At 33.3% G+C, this 19070-nt stretch overlaps 2 protein-coding genes across 2 annotated transcripts; both read right to left on the bottom strand.

The window, feature by feature from the left end:
- Positions 1–3454: 3454 nt before the first annotated feature.
- Positions 3455–4376, bottom strand: LOC127106813 (protein OXIDATIVE STRESS 3). The gene is made up of 2 exons (XM_051044109.1): positions 3951–4376; positions 3455–3860 (listed from the first exon to the last, which is right to left on the bottom strand). The coding sequence occupies exons 1-2, from the start codon at positions 4190–4192 to the stop codon at positions 3596–3598; spliced, it is 507 nt and encodes a 168-aa protein (XP_050900066.1). The 5' UTR covers positions 4193–4376; the 3' UTR covers positions 3455–3595.
- A 6864-nt stretch (positions 4377–11240) lies between these two features.
- On the bottom strand, positions 11241–12037 carry LOC127106812 (protein OXIDATIVE STRESS 3). Its single transcript, XM_051044108.1, has 2 exons — positions 11676–12037; positions 11241–11586 (listed from the first exon to the last, which is right to left on the bottom strand). Exons 1-2 carry the CDS (start codon positions 11912–11914, stop codon positions 11349–11351), a joined length of 477 nt encoding a protein of 158 aa, XP_050900065.1. The 5' UTR covers positions 11915–12037; the 3' UTR covers positions 11241–11348.
- Positions 12038–19070: the final 7033 nt, after the last annotated feature.

Below are 19070 nucleotides of genomic sequence, written 5' to 3'. Positions count from 1 at the left end.
ATTAGATTATAAGATCATCAATTATAACATATTGTGACAATGTATAAGCTCATAGCATTTGAATATACTCACAATTCTTTGTTGTAACCGTGCATAACCCGTACGCCCTTTTTTGTACGGATACGCGGGTTTTGATGCCCTTTTCCTATTTATGTCGCTTACTTCCTGGATAAAAAAGTTTAAGGCATATTAGAACCAAGTAACTTAACAATTGTATAATACCATAATTAATAGACATTACATGGAATTTTTCGTTTCTTCGTTTGGCGACAAATTTTCCTTCCTCATCCTTGAGAAATTTGTTGCACAAAAAGGATCGAAATCCTCGGAGTCTTTTTCCGGCCAATTGAATACAATATTTTTGCCGGCTTTCATCGATGTGAAAGGATCTCTAAAAAACATACAAATGGAGTGTGTTATTATAAAGTAATATTATAACAATATATGATTAACAAATAGTCAACAAAACAAACATATAACAATATATGGTAAGTACCTGTATCTCCGACCATATTTTTTCCTTGCCAACCTTCAAGTCCGGACTTCTCCAATTATCACATGTAATCGGAATATGTTGGCGAACAAGGAAACCAATGTAACTTGCCAACATTGAACCGTTAGGCTCAATTAGTTGGTCTTCAGCACTCCAATGTACTTCAAATTTTACACCCTTGTCTCTTGCACGAATGATTGACTTCATAACAGTCAATCCTCGTTTGATTTCTTTTTCAACATTATTACGTGATTCATTCGCGGCATGGGTATCGTCTTGGTTAGCCATTTTATCTGTAATATAGAAATGATTCAATAAGACCCAAGTAAGACAATGATTCAATACGTCAACACATTCATATACCTTCCATTTCTCTCATGTTACAACAATCTAAACTCTTTTTTTTTTATCATTATTGAATACAAACTCACACACACCTACTGCATGCAAAAGACCAATACAAACTCACACACACCTACTGCATGCAAAAGACCAATACAAACTTGCATCCATAATCATCAAACTTCCAAGCACAAGCTCAAACACACTTCAAATATATCAGTTTTCAATCAGAAATAAAAAACTCAGTTTGCCCTAAACAACATTAATCAACATAATGCACAAAATGAAAAACTAAGTTTAGAAAATGCCCTAATCAAACACATGAAGAAAGTGAACGGTAACGATGGAGAAGAGAGATACCTTAAAGGTGACGGTAACGATGGAGAAGAAAGTGAACAGTGACGGTGGAAGAGGATAACGCAGTGAACGTGAACGGTGAGCGAGGGAGAACGAACGACGACGATGACGGTGAGGGAGGGAGAACGAACGGAGGACGAGAGTAATCGTAGTAGAGAGTAATCGCAGTTGAGAGAAAACCCAATTACGTAAACGAAATAGCTTATAGAGAGGGAAAATAAAGAGACATGCAGTATATGTTAAATTTTAATGTTTACTAAAGGGGACCTTAGAGGGCGCTTTTTTAAAAAAAGCGCCCTCTAAAGGGGGCCTAAGAGGGCGCTTCTGAAAGCGCTCTCTAAGGCTTTCCAAAAGCGCCTTCTAAACTGGAAATGTACATGGACTTAGAGAGCGCTTTTTCAAAAGCGCCCTCTAAGGGTAACCTTAGAGGGCGCTTTCACAAAAGCGCCCTCTATTGTTGTCCCTCCATATTTTTTTTTTGGCTTCACTTTAGAGGGCGCTTTGTTACAAAAGCGCCCTCTAAAGGGGGCCTAAGAGGGCGCTTCTAAAAGCGCTCTCTAAGGCTTTCCAAAAGCGCCTTATAAACTGGAAATGTACATGGACATAGAGAGCGCTTTTTTATAAGCGCCCTCTAAGGTTACCCTTAGAGGGCGCTTTCAATAAAGCGTCCTCTATTGGTGTCCCTCCATTTCCTCATTATTTTTTCGCTTCACTTTAGAGTGCGCTTTGTTACAAAAGCGCCCTCTAAAGTGCGTTGTCTATTCTAGTAGTATGCTCCTTATTTTTTCTCTTCACTTTAGAGTGCGCTTTTGTAATAAAGCGCCCTCTAAGGGGCGCTGTCTATTCCAGTTTTTTGCGTAGTGTATGCGCGTAAAAATGTGATATGGTTATGGTGGAATATGGTTGTTGTAATATTTTGTCATCGAAGATATATTTTCTAGTGGTGCTCGAATCATAGACACTCCACTAAGTGAAGAAAAACATATGAAAAAAGGACTCGAGAATCTAAAAATCTTGTACCAAACAGAATCATATAGCTCACGGATCATAATAAGGCGAGAAGACGACTCATGACCAACTAAATAGAAGGGACATGAGAAGGACCCCAAGCCAAATGGGATTCCCCTTTTAAGCAGGTTCTCTCTAATGGGGATCTGATCCTGATGGAGTTTACAAGAGAAGACAATAAATTCAGAAGGAGCCCAACTACTCCAGGTACTATGGAGACCTAACTCAACAAAAGCGAATTGACTATCTGGAATGACCTCACGAGCCAGGATATAGGAATAAGCTAAAGCCATAGAATAGAAGTCATCATTGGCATGTCGCCACCTCCACACATCACCCTCAGATGAAGGAATAAAACCTCTAACCATCGAGAGAAGATTGTCGATAGGAACCTGCTCATGGTCAAAAAGGAAAGATCACCTCCACTTAAGCTCTCAAATCCAAACCTCCCCTTCCCACTTACAAATCTCTCCAACATAATGATCACACTAATCTGAAATTGAAAATAGCCTATAAGAAGAGTGATTTTGATCCATGGATCTCTCTAGAAGGACGTGAGGAGACGAGATTCAACTTTCAAATAAAGATAGGTCTATAAACCAATATGAGTTTTGTTTTTCCAGTTTTGGACCCAAGAAGAATAATTTTTTCTCCACCCAGAACCGTGTAATCATAAATGAGAGATTCTCTATTTTAGACTCAAGAAAAGTAACTCTTCTCCACCGAAAACCGTCTAATCTTAAATGTATGGTTGAAACTATTTATATTTAATTTTTAAATGGAGATACTAATATCAATCTCGAACCCTCTCCCGAACCCGCCCCATTTATTTGATTATGTACATTATTATTTATTTTTGATAATTTAGAATATTAAATATGTGGTCAATGTTTTGATATTTTAATTTGAATTTATTATTTAAAATATTTGAAATATATGTATAGAATTTTTTTGATTGTTTTATTTTATTATTTGTAATATAATTTTACTTTGGAATAAATAAATATTTTTATTAAAAAAATTGATTTCATTAAATGAATGGTGGCGGGGCGGAAATACCCGAACTCGTTTGGGACGGATTTTAGTTTTGATTCTCTATCCCCGTTTGGATTTGGGACGGAGAATGAGAACCGTTTGAGAATCCGGATCTGGGTTTAGGGAGATAAAAACCGTCTCTGACGCGTTGTCATGCCTAATGTCAACCGAAACGGTTTAATTGATAATTAACGGTTTCAGAAATGAATAATTAAGATATTAAATAATGTGCATGTAGCATAATTTTATTTCACATGAGAAAAAAGGATTTTGTCTCATATTGAATCTAAAATGTAAGGTATTTAAAATTTCCTCATTTTGTGCTTAAAATAAAACAAAAATCTCTTACAAAATTGAATTTCAAAAGTTTTTGTTTCCAGAAAAGGAAGATCTAGACCCTCCAAGGAAACTCTTTTTTGTAGAACTTATTACTGATAAACAAAATCCTCTTGAAGATTTCTTTGCTATTGTTGCCTTTGGAGTGCACAGACCAAAGGTCTTGCATGATTTCACTTTATTTCTGTAATTTGGTTTTTCTTTCTTAGGAAGATCTTCTATGTTTTCCACCCTTGCTAAAGACCCAAAAGATTGTGCCTTCCCTTGGTAAAACATAGACAATCCGCTCCTGCAAATTTCATGGAAAACTAAATTTAAAAAATAGTAAATAAAAGAAAGCATGCCTCATGATTCATGATTCATGCATGGATTTACTTACTTCATAGGAAGATGGTTCATGAGCTCTGATAATTCATATAAAGGACCATTTAAATTTGATGATGATGAAGATGATAAACTAGAAGTTGAAGATGATGAAACTTCTTGATCATCATCATCCATCTCGGATGAAGAAAAATATGAACACATTGATTCTTCTGTCAAATATCCATTAGAAATTGAACCGTTTACATCATCATCATCATCCTTATCAACCCAATAGATTTTACTTTTTCCATCCATGATTGCTTTAATGTGTCAAGAAGAAAATCACTCATCTGTTATGGAGTAGTTTAAGAGATAAAATATATACACCAATGAAAGAGATTTGGATAATATTGTTTCTTTTTTATACATATGAGTTGGATTTAGATAAATATGAAGGATATTAATAGAATTAAATTTTTAGTCACCGTCATAGCACGTTATATATGGTGTAAAATAAATTGCTAATATAGATAACAGTAGAGGATAAGAATTAAACAGAAACAACACTATGCTGAGTCACGCTCTTAATAATATTAACTTCTCTTTTATTTTTAGTAATTGATTTTTGTCAAACAGTTGAAATTATATAATTAATTCTATATAGTTAAACAATTAATTAATTTAGATTGAGTTGTATGCATCTTGTAGATATAACACGTATTCATTTACCGGGAAGTTTGCTTACTTGATCCCTGGTATCTTGTTTTTCTATTTTGATGTGATCCATACGATCTAAACTAATCATTTAAATATCTAATTAGTCAAAATTGAAGTAGTCTAATTAATATTAAATATGTGATTAAAACATAAATGTCATGAAATGTGAAATTTTTGTATAGATACTCCAAATCAGTATCTAATTTGATGAGGGGTCAAATTAGAATGCTGAAAACTAGGAAATAATCATGCAGTTTTAACTAATTAAATAATAGTAATAACACGTGCAATTACATTTGTTATCCAAAAATTCTCACAAATCTCTAACTTATGACATATGTAACTTTACACATGTGTTAGACGTTATGAGTTCAAAATTTATCATTATATTCTTTAAGCGTATCCAAAGTATCTCGTCCATTAGTCATGTCACTATTTAGGATCAAAGTAATTTTCGTTATATCAATCATAACTAAAACCTTCAATGATCACTAATACTGACACAACTAAACGATATAGATCCATCATGAAATGTGCAACATAAAAATCACATGAAATTGGTATGTACATGTCGATTTTCAACTGGCCCTATTTTACTTTAATAAGATCATTCAATAACTTTATTGTACAAAATGTAAACTACTGAATATCTAACTTTATTAATTGGAAAACATCCAAAATCATAGTATGCATACATAATACCAAACACAGAATATAAGATTCATAATTAACTAACTCCGATAAACCAAATAATCCTCTAACAGTAAAACACTCATGCGAGCAGTGTGCTCGTGAAAGACCTTAGGTGAAAGATCTTTTGCAAGAGGATCTGCTATCATGAAGTTTGTCCCCAAGTATTCTATAGAAATTTGTCCATTTTGTGCCCTTACCTTAACAACAAGGTTTGTTGTCATGTGTCCCCATCGACATCCTTCTTCAAATGTCTTTGTCCACTTCTCCACTAGAATGTTATCCACCCATTTTCCCACATCTGCACTTGACAATCTAATTTCGTCACGGTAGTGTTGAAATGACAGTTCAATTAGAGCATATCTTGCAGTTCGGCATGCTTCAACACATCTCATATCCCCGACAAACCTCGGAGAATGGCATCTACGAAGAATTAACTACCAATAGAACTATAATCATTGACAACTCATTGCAACAAAAAAAATTACATAATACACACTGGTGACAATCCAATTGGCGACTGCATTTAAAAATAACACATATGCGCCAATTAGATTGGCAGCACTAGGTGCAGAAGTCAATCCAATTAGCGTCACCTCTTTAACTTAGAGAGCGGGTGTAATTCATCTGACATTTGTTCTTCAAAGTGGATTATTTTGAGAAATTATCTAAGATATGGGTTATTTTGAGAAAATAGTAAGGTTTCATACGGTGGAATTATTATTAGATGCAGAGTAGATTGAAGCAATCAATATGTTAAATTATCTATATGTTATTGTTGTCGTACGCCGTATGTGAATTTTTTATTCAAATAACTCAGCTTTTCAAAAAAGTTCTTAAAATAACTCACTTTTCAAATTAATTCGCAAATTACCCCACTTAAAAAAAATGTTAAGACATATGTGCTAGATGAATTGACGCCTATCCTTAGTTTTAAAGAGGGGGTGCCAATTGAATTGGCTACAACACATGGTGTTGTCAATCTAATTGGCACCTATGTGTAAAAAATGAGAGGAGGCGCCAGCTGGTCAGTCACCTACATGTATTGTGTAATACTTTTTGTATAAATAGAGGTGTTGTGTGATTCATTTTTCTATATTTCTGTTAGTTATATTGCAAATATGGTTCATCTTCGTCGCCGTTATGGAAAATTGATTTATTCGAGACAATAATCCGATGGAGATGCTCTTATGGAACATCTGTCGTTTGGAGCAACTACAGAGGGAATTAGTTTGTTGGTTAGACAGAAACATACCCGAAGGAGAAAAAATTAGAAGTATTGAGAGACTCAATGTCGTACGTGGATGGGTGCGAGTAAAAATAGATAAGGATGCTAGGGAATTTATGTTTTGACCAAATGATATCAATTTGATTGTTGTAATCAGTTAGAATTGTTATTTTTAAATATCGTGGTTAAGTATTTTTTATCTGTTTTGATATTTGTTGTTTATATGTTTATTCATACATGTTCGATTTTAAATGTGTTTAAGTTAAAGTGATGTTTGTTGTTAACCTTGTTGTAACAAAAAGTTATTAATATATAAAAATCAAAGCTTACAAAAATTGAAAGGAGGTACTAAATTATGATGCATAGGTTGCTCTGAGATTGAGACATTTTTTCTTATTGTGTACGGGTTGACGACATATACTACATAATCTTATATTTTTATCAGTCATATTCATTTCTGTTCTAATACGTGTGATGTTTGACCATCCTTTTTCTTTCTTCTCATCTCATCGTTGTGCCAAACTATGTCCCCTTGATATAGAGGCTAATATTCCTCCATTTCTAGCACTGAGAAGCTTTCGTAATAGACATCCATGACGATAATGGCCTTGTAAACATCAGATAGATGGCTTTAAGCATCCTGGCGAGTATGTGCGTATGCCGCAATGACATGGGAACAAGGAATACGGAAGACTTGAAACTTTCCACAGTCGCACCAACTTATGTTTAATCTGACAGCATAGGATAAATTTGGCATCCCCTCATCGTGGTCCATTGTTTCATGTACACTAAAATTTTGTCTATGACGGTCAAATATTGTAACTGTGTGTGTGGCAGCTTTGATAGTTTCCTCTTTCATCACTTTCATATAACATTCACTGAATAATTGACCTGACATTAGCACTGCACTCCATCTTTCGACTCTGGTTGCGAAGGTCGATGACAACCTAAAATAGGTTGTTCTGACCAATGCAATTATTGGTAGGTTTCTAATGCCTTTGAATATGTCATTCATGCACTCCACAAAGGTTTGTTGTCATGTGACCCCATCAACATCCTCTGTCAAATGCTCTTGTCCACTGCTCAAATGGTATGTTATCCACCCACCTTCCTGTATCAGTATTTGACAATCTAATTTCACCACGGTAATGTTGAAATGATGGTTGAGTTAGAGCATACACTGCATTCACCACTTTTTTGTGAAGGTTCTTGTCCTTGATTACACGCATGAATTTTTATGTGATATGTCTAATGCAATAGACATGGGTAGAAAGAGGATTATGTCATTCGTTATCATGGTTATTGTAAGCACTCTCAATAGCAGCATGTCTGTCTGAAATCAAACAGAGTTTGAATTGTGGAGTGACATGTGTTATGAGATGACTAAGGCAGAAACCCCAACCACCAACGATTTCACCTTCAACCAAAGCAAATGCAATGGAAAACTCAATTTGATTTCAATGGATATATATATATATATATATATATATATATATATATATATATATATATATATATATATATATATATATATATATATATATATATATATATATATATATCAATGATTCTAGGTTTACCAAATTAAATTCAAGGATCAAAATGCCCTCTTTGATTTTTTTAAAGGTAAAATGACTAAATATCAAATAATTTTAAATAATCAATATAAAATCTAAGTGAAATCATAAATAATCCTATTTAACTTTTATGAACATGTTGACTAAAAAATAAAAATTAAAACAATTAAAATGAACAAAAATCGGGTGCGAAAATGACAAAAAATAATAATATGAAAGCGCTAAAATGATCTGTGCAAAATAAATTTCCGAAAAATAAACAACGAAATTTCAAATTTTGTAATAAAACTGCACGGTTGAAAAGGCTCAAGTTGATCGAAATGTTGACACAAATGGAACCGAAAAACAAAACGAGTTTGTCGGGTTAAACTACACAACCCGTAGATTAATAAAACTGACGACTGCAAGCTCGATATTGAAATTTTTCGTCCGCTAAGTTTACGTACATTTGAGAAACAATTTAATTGATTTGTCTATAGAACCAAAATTTTATTTTGGGAAACTTTCTAAGTACTATGCTGAAAGAAATACATGCTATGGTATTACAAATATGAATGTGTTGTGAACGAATTGGTTTATTGATCCAAGGATAAAATTAGGGTATGAAAACATGCTCGCACCAAACATTTCGAGTTGGACATACATTTTGTTAGAGAACGTGTTGTGGCTAAAAGAATGTTCATCCAACATGTTCCAACTGCAGCGCAAATAGCTGACACTCTGATCAAGCCTCTCGACACAATTGTGTTTCAAGACTTACAACGCAAACTCAAGGTTCTTTGTGTAGACAACTTCCCTTAAGTTTGAGGGGGATATTAGAAATACATATAAGTGTGAATTGCGTAAACACTGTTAGTCGCCAGTTTTATTCATAATTTGTTAGTGTTAGCAGTTGTCAACTAGTGTAGCTTATCCTTTACCTTGTGTATATATACTTGTATCAATGTAATCACTGTTACTATAGCCGTCAAAATAGGCTGAAGCCCATGGCCCGGTCCATCGAGCCCGAAAAAAATTAGGGTCTGGGTCTTATTTTTGAAGCCCATATTTTTCCGGGCCTTTTCTGGGTCCGGCCCAAAAAAGCCCAAAAAATGGGTTGGCCCGTATGGGCTATGGGTAGCCCAGCAGCCCAAAATAAAATTTTAAAAAAATTAATTAACTTACTTAGCAGATGAATTTAGTCCATCTATTAGTATTCAATTATTCAACAAATTCATTAGTAAATGTAATTATAATTTATTCAATTACTTAGCCGATTAATAATTACACGTATTCAATTATTATTTCGTAAATATAAGTTTAGGATCCAAACAACAACACCATAACATCCATATCAGATGCTTTTGAATTTGGTTTTGTACGCATTTGATGACATCTATATTTAGTTATGATGTTTTCATATTCATTATATTATTATAATATTTTTCTTTCTTTATTCATGATTTTACTACCAGAATTTTCGATGTTTTTACATGGTATGAAATGTGTTAAACCTTTTTTAATTATACAAATAAATGGTTTTTTATTTTAATTTGTTTTTTTACGTGTTTTTACATTATAGGACTGACAATAAAATAAAACTAATTCTGAAGTAGTTTGGAATTCATTCGACAACTAATTAGTTGAATTTCGTTCATAAGACAAGTTAAGTTTTGACCTAAATATTTTGTAACTAAATGAGTTAATTGATAATAAATATGTAGTCTTGATTTGGGGGAAAAAAATTTAATTTATGCAATTTAAACAAAGAGTTGAAGTCATTTATTTGTAAACTCAAAATGATTTTAGTAATAGAGTAAAAATAATTTTAAAAAATGATAATATGGTTATTTACAAAAGAATGAGATTTTTTTATTTTAGAAATGGACCCATTTAGGGCCGGACGCGTTTAGGGTCGGGGAGCCCGCACCCAGACAGGGTTGGGCCTGGGTAGAAAAATTGGAGCCCATATTCAATATGATCTTTTTAGGCCCGACCAGAAAAAGCCCGAGGTCCGCCAGGGCCAACCTGTTTAGGGTCGGGTAGCCCATTTTGACAGCTTTAACTGTTACATCAATGATAATTACTTTCAACTTCTCTTTAGTTTCTCTTTTCACCGATAACTCTCTCTGCAAATGATGAGCTTTGTAAATCATCTTCAACACCTTTAACACTTTGGATTCAAAGTTGATGGAGTTAAAATTCTAATTTATAAAAAATTCTTTACCACTACTATGAATTAATTTTAACTATGTTAAAAGATAGTTTTTCCCTCAATTGTATGTTCACCTTAAGAAATAGATGACTTCGATTGCAGACCTAAAAAGAAAATGATGAATTGTAAGAAATATCACTTACAGGATCTTACCATACACCATTTTTATTTTGGATTGCAATATCATCTCAGTATGACTAGGAATAATTTTCTCAATGATGTCAATTCAAAGATACAATAAAATCATTAAAGTTTTGTCTTTGATGACAATATTGAAAAATTAATCTCAAATATAACAAGAGGTGATATGAACAACACAACAACGTCATTCTGTTTGATAGATTGCAAAAGTAGAAGAATATTTGTTCAAGACTAATAAAATTAGTTTTTTCAATACATAGATGTAACAACAACAACACACAACTTTGAAGAATTTTCTAAGTAATTAAAAAAATTTAAAAGATTTTCCTGTCTTACGATTCATCCTAAAGAACGATGTTTAAGAATTTGAAGCGGCAACCGATGAGTCATGTTATGACAAATCTGAATAAACTAATGCCTTTATCGATAAAATTAGGTAATCTTTCCCCTCGGTTGATAATCTAACCGAAGAAATTAACGAATTGATATCTAAATAATTTATTTTTTTAAAAAGAACCATGTCATTATAAAAGAAATAAGAGGTTGTTGTGATTTGAAACGTATCCTAATTTTTTTTCGAATCGATAGAATAAATGGTATTTTAAAAAATAAATTAAAACATGACATATTTTGTCATGAAATATATTATATATACTAGTGTACGAACAATGTTATGTTTTAAACTTACAAAATAAATGTTTAAGAAATAATTGAATCCTACATAAAAAAATACAAAAATAAATTGAGATCATTAAAATTGAATTATGTGCTTCATAAATAAAGTCTCGAAAATAATCCTCTTGTTTGGACTAGTTATGAAGAAAAAAACTGATCTTTATAGAAGATTGTAAAAATTGCATACTTGACCATTGTTTTGGCTTTAAAAACTGACTTAACTACTCTTTATGTACAGAACAGTAAGATCTAGCTAGACTCTTCAAGGAATCTCCTTCTTCTAGAAATTATTACTGATAAAGAAGGTGCTCTTGAAAATTTCTTTGCTATTATTGCCTTTGGAGTGCACAAACCAAAGTTCTTGCATGATTTCACTTTATTTCTGTTATTTGGTTTCTCTTTCTTAGGAAGATCTTCTATGCTTTCCACCCTTGCTAATGAACCAAAAGACTGTGCCTTCCCTTGATAAAACATAGACAACCCTTTCCTGCAAATATCATGGAAAATTTAATAAAAAAATAGTAAATAAAAGAAAGCATGCATCATGATTCATGATTCATGTATGAGTTTGCTTACTTTATAGGAAGATGGTTCATGAGATCTGAAAATTCATATAAAGGACCATTTAAATTTGATGATGATGAAGATGATAAACTAGAAGTTGAAGATGATGAAACTTCTTGATCATCATCATCCATCTCGGATGAAGAAAAATATGAACACATTGAATCTTCTGTCATATATCCATTAGAAATTGAATCAGTTACAACATCTTCACCCTTATCAACCCAATAGGTTTTACTTTTTCCATCCATGATTGCTTGTCAAGAAGAAAATCTCTCATCTGTTATGGAGTAGTTTAAGAGATAAAATATATATAACAATGAAAGAGATTAGGATAATATTGTTGTTTTGATAATATATGAGTTGGATTTAGATAAATATGAAGTATATTAATAGAATTAAATTTTGGTCACAGTCATTGCACGTTATATATGGTGTAAAATAAATTGCTAAAATAGATAATAGTTGAGGATAAGAACTAAACAAAAACAACAATATGCTGACTCACCCTCTTAATAATTTAAATTCTCTTTTATTTTTAGTAATTGATTTTTTTGAACAGTTTAAATTATATAGTTAATTCTATACAGTTAAACAATTAATTAATTTAGATTACGTTGTAATTTCATCTTGTAGATATTTTGTATTTCTATCTGATGTGATCCAGTTGCATTAATTAATTATATAATTCAAATTGTGTAATCTCATGTAAATAAAGAATTTTAGTTACTATGTGATCCTGCAACTACAAAGAATTTGGATTTCAACTTGGAAAGAACATAAAATATTATAATATCTTTAAAATTTTGTTTGCTCATTAATATTAAAATATCTTCCGATAATTAATCGAATCATAGCAAACATTTTGCATCATGTTCTCCGTTGGTTTTAAGAATTATTTTCAAATCAAATTTTTTGAGTGTTTATGCCAAAACTACACACGAAAATCATAACTTTTACACGTATGTTCTGAGATCATTCTAGTCGATCCCGTGAAAAACTCTAGTTTGAAAGGACTAACGATTGTTTGTCAAATTCACAAGTAAATAATATCTTAATTGATTTATAAAATGAGCTTTTTTTTCGTCAAAAAATTATTATCGTTAACCTTAGATTTACAAAATAGTAATAGATAACATTAGGTTGGTAATTGATCTTTACGGGTTGAATATTTTTTATATTATTATAATATTTTTGAGCACTTACAGACCTATAAAAAATATATGTTGATTACCATATTTTTCAAAAATTATGAAATAAATGCATGTGAAAATGAGATTTTATCAATCATTTTAAAAATGCCGATAAAAAAACATTTTCCTCCTAAAAATCCAATATGAAACCTAAATTGTCATTAAAAAAAAGTAATTTTAACAGAAAATAACTTATAAAAGTATCACAATAATAACAAATAAATTAGAAATTTAGTTTTTTAAGACTAAGAATACTATGATAAAGACATACATATAGGGAGTGCCAAGTTAAAATAAAAGGGTTGCCGGACAAATTCTCCTACTAGAACCTTTCTAGTGATGGCTAAATCATCTTGAAGTTAGTGCACGATTTCATTTGTGATATACAAGAAATAGTTATTTGCACCCTTTAGTCAAGCATATATGGAATTGGAAAGGTGCATCCACAATGTTCTATCATCTAGAAGATTGCTGAAAAAGTTCATGTCTAGTAGTGATGATCCGTGTCCTTGTTGTCAATCCCATCTTGAAACTTATTAGTAATTTATGAAATTTGAATCTTAGGAGAGCATATACCTCTAAGATAATGTCGTAATCAGATTGAATTCAGAGCTATATGTAATCAATGATCTCTATAAAATATGAATTTAAATTGTATTTTTAAAAGTTGTCGTGAACTTTTCCTACCATTACATTAAGAATTTTTTTAGTCAAAACAATAAAAGTCAGAAAGTTATAACATCATATGCGACATATAATGGTTACGAGGAACTACATGCTTTTAGGTATAGACATAGTAGTAGTATTTGTTGTGTTTGTTTATTTTTTAAAAAACATGGCTGACTTTTTTTATTGATAAAAACTATGCTGACTTTGGTTGAATGTCAAACACTGTCATTTTATATCGTTTTCGAAACCGGTTGCTGAATTGTTTTTTGAATCAAAATTGGGTTGTTTACGTCTCACGAAATGCGCAAGCCAGTGCAATGCGGCACTTAAGAAATCCAAAAATCATGTCAACTTACATGAATGTTATTTAATTAAATCATACAGTAAGTCAAAATGGTGGTAAGTATGTTACCACCGTACATCATTTGTTATAAAAAAAAATCAAACATAATTGTTTATGAAATACAAACCATAATAGAATTCGTCAAAATGTTATGGTCAAAATACAAAGAAGAAACTCAATTATTAGGTATATTTCACCCCATAATTTCTCCTTTGCCTCCTATAATACAAGGCAGGTTGTGCCTTGACTATCATGGCCTCTATAATGGTCATTCCATAAGTGTGATTAGTCACCATTTTATTATGTTTTTTAATTGTTTTAGCAGTAGATTTGATGTTCTGTCAAGTGCTTGCATATCAAATTTAGATGATTTTATAGATTTTATATGTGGTATAAGAATTTCATTATTTAAGAATGTTCCATACATCATATGATCTTTTGGGAAATGATTAACGTGTTTTAGTAGGTCGGAGGAAGTCAAAGAAATGGATGAGAAAAGAAAGCGATAAATTTTTTAGAAGGATTCACAAAGTCTATTTTTCATCATGTCTTACATCATGATGTACGTGTGATATTTTAATCATTCTAGAGTGTCGTAACTCAGATTGATGTGGAACTGGTGGCAAATGAAAGCTAACATCAAGGAGTACAACTCTTATGAAGACACCAAAGACTAATTCTGCATTTTTCTCCTCTTCCCATAAATGTATGAGTTGGAGCAGTTTTCCATTACACGTATGGACGTCCAAATTTGTCCAAAAAGCCCAAAATATGTATTTAAATGAATGAAACCTAATTTTCTTCAGATCTCTTGAACTTAGACAACAAAATGTCATCTTTGAGTAAGGAAAACATGATTGCAACAAGATGAAGCACAAAATTCAATGGATTCCTTCATTGAATAATCCTTCTTTGTGATTATTTTGTAATGTTTGTGACCTTTATTATGTCTTTTGTTTACGTTATGAGTAGCTAAACTCTCTAATGTTAGGGATTTGTCACTGTTCTTGATTGAGTTTGAATTTCTGAATTGACATTTATAATAACTGAGATTTTATTCCTATATGATTTATTTCTTTATATGCTTGACGATTTACTCTCTGACAAATTGATACTTGATTTACGGTTATCTGTTAGGAAGGACTTTCAAGAGTGACACTTGATTGAAATATTCTAGATTAGATATGACCTAGGGACTAAGGATATCGTCTAGAAACTATTTTGTTCTTAATAATTATATGTTTGAGTTTATTTACAATTTACTATGGCCATAAGAAATTATTTGAATAGTCAAAGGTTTATTCACTAATGATTTGGGAATAAATACACTTAAGAACCAAAAATCTCTAGGAATAAAACAAGTTGTTACAAGGTCAATTTAGGTTGTCAAATGAGTTCAATTTCAAACTCTCATTTCTAGCATGCATTTATCATATTACTTTCTGAAATTCTGGTATCAGATATAAGATGTTGAAGGTAATGTTACGACACTAATATCTGTTAACACACAATGGATAAACAAAAACAGAATGGTAAAGCGAATAACACAAGCAATTGTTAACCCAGTTCGGTACAACTCACCTACGTTTGGGGGCTACAAGGCCAGGAAGGAAATTCACTAAAATAGAATTAGTTCAAAGACTCTCCGTACACTTCAACAAGTTACAGTCTTTATCACCTAATCTCTACCCGTGCAATTTCTACCTAAGCATTCTTAGATATGAGAACCCACTCACTTCCCTACAATCACACACCAGTGATTTTAAACAACAATCCCTTGAGAAAAGAAAATACTTTTCAATTACACACTCTTGATTTTACTTCACAGTTTCAATCAAGAAGACACACTCTTGATCTTGCTTCACAGCTTTGATCAAGAAGACACACACTCTTGCTTAACAGCTTTAGAGTGACAAATTACAACCACAAATCAGTCCAATTCAATCATCAATGGATCACTTGAATGACCTACAAGTCTTACGACTAAACAGACACAAACCCTAGCTCTCTCTCAATATTTCGCTCAGTCTTGGTTGTGTGTTCAAACAGGTTTTCTAAGTCCCTTTTTATAGAAGCATTCAGCTGGGCTTGGACATCTTGAAAACCCTAAATCTATTTTCCAATCAAATCTTTTTATAACAGCTGTTTAGATCTCCTTGGAAAATAAGTAAATCTGGTTGTAATCCATGATTGAATGCGCCAGCTAGCCATATCTTCAATCATCCAAAGATTGCCATTAATTATGCAATCACAAAACACCAGACATTCATACTGAATGTTTTGTGTACAGGATGTCATGACATCGGGTCTGACATCTTGGAAAAATCCTGCATAATCCAATAATTCCTTTTATAACTTCCAGCAGGTACAACCATATCAGATGCCATGACATTGTGTCTGTCATCTGAAACAATCCTGCATGAACATGTCTTTCATTTAAGCTCCAACAGGTACATCCAATATCAGAAGCCTTGCCATTGTATGTGGCATTCTGAAACAATCTTGCATGCACATGTTCTTGAACTCCAGCAGGTACGTAGGATATCTTATGTTAAGACATCACACATGACATCTTGTGAACACTCTTTGTTTTACCAAAATTGCTGCCAACACTTAGAATCAACAAACTCCCCCTTTGGCAAATTTTGGCTAAAACATATATCTGTCCTTTTTGTTCACAAGGTAAACTATCAGCAGTTAAACAACATAACAGAAGTTTAATCAGCAGCAGAAGCAAAACAATTACTAGCTATGGCTACTAGTAATACATACATGCACAAGGGTACTTCTCCTCCCCCTAAATCTGTGCAACAAACAGAATTACTAGTTATGGATGCAACTAGTAAGACACACAAGTACACAATGCACAAGGGTACTTCTTCTCCCCCTAAGTCTGTGCATACAACAATCATAGCAGCTACTGAACTCCAGTACCTGTACCAGCCAGAATGTCATACTGACATCTGCTTCAACATCAACACCTGTGCACCATATCAGACATCCTCTTTGACATCTGTAAACAGAACAACATTCTGTTTTAACACCTATGCACTTCTTTCAATAATAGTTGTCCTTCTGTCCAGCCACATACAAGTTCCACATCAGCACTTCTCCCCCTTTTTAGTCAAAATTGACCAAAGGTGACCAATTAGACAAAATAAATGTCTATTAGCCTAGCAGAGAATGTTAGATCAGATGTTATAACATTAAGCATGTTAAAACAAAATATTCAGGAAGTACACACCATCATTAGACACAACTGTGATAGCTGGAATAATGAACAAATCCAATGAACTCTTTAAGAGCCCTAAATATTACATAACAAGCATCAATAAGGACTGCCACAAAATACATACTAAAAAAACAGTAAAGACAACAGCCTTCCAATCAGCAGCCCAGCTTTCACCACACCTCCCAGTCTTCAATTCAGGCAGGAACCATTAATCAGAAGAAGAAGTATCACCTTCACCTTCATCTTCATCTTCAGAACCCTCAGAGCTTCCAGAGCTGCCACTGGATTATGCTTTTCCATCTGAATCCTTACCAGCCTTCTCTAACTCCTCCTTTTCCAGGCTACAAATAAGAGCTTCTAAAGCTTTTTTTCTTGCCTTTGCCACCTTCATACCCTTCTCCAATTCCTTGCAGGTATCTTTCAATTGATCAATTAGGCTTCCTTGAGATGCAGGCTCTCTTCTGACAGATGTCATAACAACATCATTTATATGACTTCCCTCAAACAACTTATAATGAATGGATAGAGGGGTTTTTCTTCTGCTTGGCATGTCATTTGTATTGAGTATGCCTGGTTGTTGACTTAAGATAATACCACAAATAATGGATGGGAAGGCAATGGGTAACTTCACAGCATTTGTGGAGGCATGTTTGATGGTTTGGTCAAATAAAAACTTTCCAAAATCATAGTTTATCTTGGTTCCAATTGCATGAATAGTTCTTCCAAGAACAATGGAGATGGTAGAGACATGATTAGTAGGAACCCAATTTGCTAAACTAATCTTGTGCAGAATGGCATATTTAATAGTGAGTTTACTAGCTGATAGATGTTTCCTACTAGGTCATTCCTTAACTTGGCCAGCTGTAATAATTCTACAGACCTCATTGTCTGTGGTCTCTAGATCTACTCCTCCATCAGTTCCTCTCCCTAGGAACTTGTTGATGATGGTAGGTGAAAGTTTCACACACTTACCCCTTACAAAAACTTTGCAGACCTCCCTGCTGTTTTTTCCATAAATCTCCTCAGGGATGTTCACAATGAATTCTTTGACCAAGCCCTCATAGCACTGGGGTAGAGCAGTCACAATTTTCATAAGACCAGCAACTTTAATTAACTCCATGACTTCCTTTACTTCACTTGCCTCTTTTCCCAATTCTCTTTCAACTGCTACCCTTCTTTGAGTCACAAACTTCCATTTGGCAGCACCATCTTCTACGTGAAAAGAGATATTGTCAAGATGAACAGCAACCACTTTGTTTAGAGACTTCTTTACAGACTTCTTTACAGACTTCCTTTTAACAGGGGGGATGTCTGAGACATCGTATTCGACATCCTCATCAGATTCAGAACTCTCACTTTCTTTCTTCTTCCTGACCTCTACTTTACTCCAAGATTTGGAGGGACCTATACCAGCCACCCTTTTCTCTTTCCTACGTGTCCTTATCTCAGCCATACTCTTCCTTTTTCTCAGTCTATTAGCTACACTTGTTTTCACAAAATTGACCAACGTGTCATCTTCTTCCTCATACCTTTCTTCCTCAATGTCCTGAGCAGTATCAGGGGACATACTAGGTAAGTTTTTTCCAAGAGAACATAGTCCCTCAGCAGCTACTTCCTTTTCTGTTTTAGATGAGTCATCATCTTTCTCAGCTTGGGTTTCCACCTCAGGAGAGGGGTCCCTTCTGGACAGAGGGGTAAAAATGTCCTTGACTCCATGCTCTTCATTCAGTATCCTAGTAACTAGGTTTCTTATGATGCGATCAGTAGAGTGCATGTCCTCTTTATCAGGCGATTTTTCAGGAGTGTTACCTTGCTTAGCTCCAACCATGGAAGGGGAGCCTGGAACGTCACCTGGTATCATACGCAGAGGAGTCACGTCCATCAAATCTTCATCTAAAAATTCCATGGAGGAAGTTCTAGTATGAAAGGGTTTTGAGCTAGATGTTGATGGATGTTGAGACATGTTGTTG

The sequence above is a fragment of the Lathyrus oleraceus genome, chromosome 7 (assembly GCF_024323335.1).
Source record: "Lathyrus oleraceus cultivar Zhongwan6 chromosome 7, CAAS_Psat_ZW6_1.0, whole genome shotgun sequence".
Classification (NCBI taxonomy): Eukaryota; Viridiplantae; Streptophyta; class Magnoliopsida; order Fabales; family Fabaceae; genus Lathyrus; species Lathyrus oleraceus.
This window is presented reverse-complemented; position numbering and strand designations above follow the sequence as displayed.